Below are 5482 nucleotides of genomic sequence, written 5' to 3' on the forward strand. Positions count from 1 at the left end.
GTAATAGCAGTGATAATAGTAGTAAGTACATACTTTTCATAGATCCGAATCAGCAAACGGCAGCAACAGCAGCAGGCAAAACAGGCGGCAAAGGCAAAGGCAAAGAAAGGAAAGACGCCACAAAGCAAAATGCGATAAGCATCTTTTGTCTGGGCTTTTGTCAGAGTAACCCCCCACCCCACTAGCCAGAGAGAGAGAGAGACAGCCAGAGAGACTCTACTGCTGGCATTATCACCGACTGGATCTGATTTTTGGGTGCAGCCCGCATGCTGACTAAGCAGAGGCAGAGAAAGCTAGAAATTTTGTCAAACCGAACACAGTAAGCAGAGAAGCAGCAGCAGCAAAACTGGGCGCTGCTGTCAGCTGCAGACGCTGCTCCTCCATTTTGTTGGACAGGCCCGAGCTCAGTTTAGAGCAAAACACACGCACTACGAAATTATCAACTTGCCTTGGCAAATTAGATCTTTCACATCACTTCACTTTGCTTTTATTATTTATTCACATGGCAATTTGCGCATACACTTTTCACAAGCAAAACTAATCACTATAAAAAAAAAAAAAAAAACGCTGTCGAATCGCGAACGAAGCACAATTTTGAATAATGCAAATGTTGCCAACGATCTAGCAGAATACAGTGTTGCCAACGATCGAGCAGAGCGCAGTTTTGCCAACGATCTAGCAGAACGCAGTGTTGCCAACGATCTAGCAGAACGCAGTGCTGCCCATTTATATGTTGCCTGCCTTGTCCACTACTGCAATATAATGAATTTATTGCATTATTTTTGTAATACATATTTTATAAAAAAAATTTGAATATTTTAACATTATTACTTTTATCTGCTCGTTGCCAATTGGGGAGTTAATTTATGCGAATGGTACAATGACCTATCGGCTGTCAAGTTGATTGCGATATTTTCGATAACACATTTCAGTCGCTATCGATTGCGCGAGCAACTTATTGAAATTTAAATTTTATGGATGCAGCGACAAGTGCTATAGCAATTGGCTTGACTAGCCGGATGGACGTTTTAATAGCTGCAACATCTAAAACAATTTTCCATTAATGATAACAACGTCAATATCAGGCACTGGCGCTCTTCCAATGTCTTTTCATTATTTTGGTCATTCTGGCACTGTACAGGACAAACAATCCGATGTGTGGGCGGGGGGTGTTAAGGATGCTGACTGGACGTTGGCGTGGGCGGGGTTGAGGTTGGGTGGCTGAGTGGGCAGTGCAGGCGTTCTTTTATGATGACGTTACCGAACGTCGCTCTCTCTCTCTCTCTCTCCCTCTCTCTCTCTCGGTTGACTGACATGAGACTGTAATGGAATTCAATAAAAGCTGAGAGTGCAGAAACCGTTTGACACGCAAACGGCCACCAGGCTCTTGGATTGCGAAGTGTTTCGTGTACGTACGAACAACAGGACAACAGGACGCATCACTGCCGCGACTCATTTGTTAATTTTGCGCAATATCGTGCAGCAATGTTCATGCTCTGCAAGCCGGCACATTGGCAACAAATGGGCCCACAATATTTAACATGCGCACCACGCCTCTTGCTGCGGCATATTCACTAAGCGAACAAGTGTAACACAGCTGCCATTTCGCAGTGTTCGATAACTTGGTAGACCACATGTGGTGGTAAAACGATATACAACATCGATACAATTATCGGAGTAGTAAGCAAAACAATAATAATAAATACGTTTTCAATTGCAAGAAAATTAGCGATTTGTGAAATATTTCTATGCCTGTGTGTTAGAATCAGTACCATACAATTGACCTTTTGCTCCTCAGTGTATTTGCATTTGCACCTATGTATGTATGTATATGCATTGGTAAGTCAGCTGCTTTTAAGAAAGCACATCAACGTTTTTTTTGTACATATGCAGATGTGTCGACTAATGCTGAATTTGAATGTGTTTAATTCGAAGGCGGCCAATTGGTAGTTATGTATGTGCTTTACCGTGATCTACATATGGAGTTACATTATGTTGATTAGCAACAATGCGCCGAATCGGCTCGTTAATTTCACTTGTGGAGTCAGTGTGAACGCATTTTCTACAGCTGGCTGGTATACACAAAAATATACCAAGCGTCAAAACTAGCGAACTTTGACCAAACTAATAAATATACTAGCGAGATGTAAATACACTAATATATTGCATAATAATACCAAAAGCAGAGTAACTGCTAGTTGGCGATGTTAGCTGGTGTGTTGGCACGCCCACATGTGCACACCTTGGCCTTGCTGGCCACCTGACTGACAGTCTGCTCCTGCTCGGAATCCCTTTTGGGTGTTGCTTTTATTGCATTTACTTTGCTACAAGCGACCGACCCAGCGGCCAATGACGTCGCTTGATGGCCGAACCGGATGTCGTTTTCAATAAAGGCGTCGTACACACACACACACACACACACGCACATACTGAGACACATATGCGTCTGACTTGTCCTCATCTCTAGCTATGTATCTTTCTCTCTCTTTCGCTCTGCTTGTGATAGTGTGTGGCACTTTAATTAATTTCTTTAAGTTCATTAACGTTTGACTTGTTTAAGCAAGCGTTGTCGTCCTCATCGTCGTTGTCGTTTGGCGATACATCGAATGGGCGTACCACCCCCTTTCGTAACCCCAACCCCCCCTCCCAACATCGCCTTCTTCGGGGAAGGGGGGAGCCGCCCAGTTTGATGGCATTGTCAGCAGAAAATTGCTTTTCACTTAAAGTCTGGCCTCAAGTGCCTTGACACAGCCATCAAATGTAAGCGACTTTTGCCTCAAATAGTTGCAAGTTTTGTGGCTACAACTAATGCAGAGTTTTCCCTATCACAATTATGGGATACTCTTTGAACGAGTTTCGAAAGTGTTCTACAAATTTGAAAGAAGATAGTTAAGAAATTGTCAAGTTATTATTTGGAAACTAATATCTCTTAGTTATCTCAAATTTCAGAGAAATCAATTAAGAAATAGAAAGGTGTCTTATAAATGTGTAAATATGAAAAAAATTTCTTAGTTTTCTATAGATTCCGTAAATTTTAGAGAAAAAATGTATTTAAAGCAGTAAAAATTTAATTATCACAACTTTTCTTAGCTGCTTTTGAGGTTATGTTGCATTTTCAGGGTTGTCACAGTAGCTAATGACTTTAAAGTCTTGAGATTATAGTAGTTCGTTCAGGTACTCTAGAAACATTGGCGTCTCACATCAGAAATGCTTTGAAGTCGAATTGAGTGTGTGAAATATTTGAGTGTTCATTTTTTGTTTGCCCCCATTTGATGTAAATTTGCGATTGAACATTTTTCTAAATTAAAGCGTTGTTCAGCCATGTCAACGCAGCAGGAGGAGCACACCGAAGCTGTAACTGGAGATGAACCGAGCACCAGCAATCAACAGCAGCAACAGCAGCATGGATTAACATCGATAAGTCCACGTCCGAGTGGTGCAACAGATGAGCCAAAGATGGCGCCACCGAACGGTCCGCAGATGCGGATCAAGCGCGAGTTGAACGAGATCACACAGAATCCGCCGCCGAATTGCAGTGCCGAAATGCACAAGGAGGATCTGTGTCATTGGCGTGCCACGATTTTGGGCCCAGTGGGCACCGTGTATGAGGGCGGGGTCTTTAAGCTGGACATTCGCTTTCCGGCCTCGTATCCATTTCGTCCGCCACAGATCCGGTTCGTCACCCGGATCTATCATTGCAATGTGAACAGTCGCGGTGTGATCTGTTTGGATGTGCTGGACGAACGCTGGTCGCCGGTGATGAATATCGCCAAGGTGCTGCTATCGATTTGGGTGCTGATCGGTGAATGCAATCCCAAGGATCCGCTTGTCATGGGCATTGCCAATCAGTATAATTTCAATCGCAAGGAGCACGACAAGATCGCGCGCCACTGGACGAAGCGTTATGCGATGCCCAAGGCAGCAGCAGCTGAGAAGCAGCCTCAAGCGCAGGGACAGGAGCAGGAGCAGCAAGCCGAAGAGGAACAGACTGAAACGACAGCCGAGGAGCAAGCGGAAGAGGGACAGAGGGAGACAACAGTCGAGGAGCAAGCGGAAGAGGGGCAGAGGGAGACAACAGTCGAGGAGCAGGTGACAGAGAATGTCCAATAAGCGTAGGCAGAGAGAAAAAGGAGAAAGAGAGAAAAATAAATAAAAAAACGAAGAACGAGAAAAAGAAAGAGGTATGATGAAAGGGAGATAGATATATACAGAGAGAGAGAGATCGAGAGAGTGAAAGTAAGAGAGGAGAGAATGAGAGAGAGATAAAGAGTGAGAGATACAGACAGTGATAGATAGAACGTGATAGACGAGAGAAAGAAAAAGATAGTGAGAATAAGACAAGAGAGAGATAAAGGGAAAGAGAGAGAGAGAAAAAGAGAGATATAAAGACAAAGATAGAGAGAGATAGAGTGAAATATAGATATACAGACAAAGATAGAGAGATATAGAGATAGCGTTAGAGACACAAACAGAGGAAGATAGAAAGAGATAGAGGAGAGAAAGAGAAAGGGAATGTGAGCGAAAAAGAAAGAGAGAAAGCGAGAGAGAGAAAGAGAGAGAGAGAGAGAGAGAAAAGATCAAAAAAGGGAGTAAAAGAGAAAAAGAGAGTAAAAGAAAGAGCGAAAGGAGGGAGAGAGAGAGAGAGTAAAAGAGAGAGAGAGAGAAAGAAAGAGAGACAGAGAGTGAGAGAGAGAAAAAAGATAACAGCGAAGTAGTTGAGAAGAAGTCGCTTCGTTGACAGAGAGAAAGAGAAAGGGAATGTGAGCGAAAAAGAAAGAGAGAAAGCGAGAGAGAGAAAGAGAGTAAAAGAGAAAAAGATAGTAAAAGAAAGAGCGAAAGGGAGAGAGAGAAAGAGTAAAAGAGAGAGAGAAAGAGTAAAAGAGAGAGAGAAAGAGTAAAAGAGAGAGAGAAAGAAAGAGAGAGAGATAGAGAGAGAGAGAAAGAGCAAAAAAGGGAGTAAAAGAGAAAAAGAGAGTAAAAGAAAGAGCGAAAGAGAGAGAGAGAGTGAGAGAGAGAAAAAAGATAACAGCGAAGTAGTTGAGAAGAAGTCGCTTCGTTGACTAGACTGCGGCTTGTGGTTTTCTTCGTCTCCTCGCCAGGGCGTCAACAATTTGTAAGCGCGCAAAAAACGCAAACCAAACAAGAAGAAAAAAATAAAAGAATGAAAAAAAATATGGCTTCTATAATGTGATAGCGGGGCGGAAAGTAAAAGACTGTGCTTGCTGACGCCGCCAGATAGCTGGTTGCCAAGAGCCAAGAGCCAGGAGAGGTGGCCAAAAGAGGTGACCAAGAGGCAGAGAGAGAGAGAGAGGGAGGGAGGAGGCCTTTGCGCGCGTTCATGTCCATGAATATTCATGAGGCTGCCAAAATGTGAGCCGTGCATAAGGCGCTGCCAAAATGGCGGCAGCAGCGGGGGCAGCTTAAACAACTAGGCAAGCTTTTGTGTATCCGACTTGATGGTATCCGGTAGCCAATAAAATAC

General features: G+C 43.4%; 1 protein-coding gene across 1 annotated transcript; it reads left to right on the forward strand.

Moving 5' to 3' along the window:
• The first annotated feature begins 3211 nt into the window (after positions 1–3211).
• On the forward strand, positions 3212–4371 carry LOC132796836 (ubiquitin-conjugating enzyme E2 D2). The gene has a single exon (XM_060808153.1). It carries the CDS (start codon positions 3322–3324, stop codon positions 4108–4110), a length of 789 nt encoding a protein of 262 aa, XP_060664136.1. The 5' UTR covers positions 3212–3321; the 3' UTR covers positions 4111–4371.
• Positions 4372–5482: the final 1111 nt, after the last annotated feature.

Source organism: Drosophila nasuta, chromosome X, assembly GCF_023558535.2.
Source record: "Drosophila nasuta strain 15112-1781.00 chromosome X, ASM2355853v1, whole genome shotgun sequence".
In the NCBI taxonomy this organism is placed as follows: domain Eukaryota; kingdom Metazoa; phylum Arthropoda; class Insecta; order Diptera; family Drosophilidae; genus Drosophila; species Drosophila nasuta.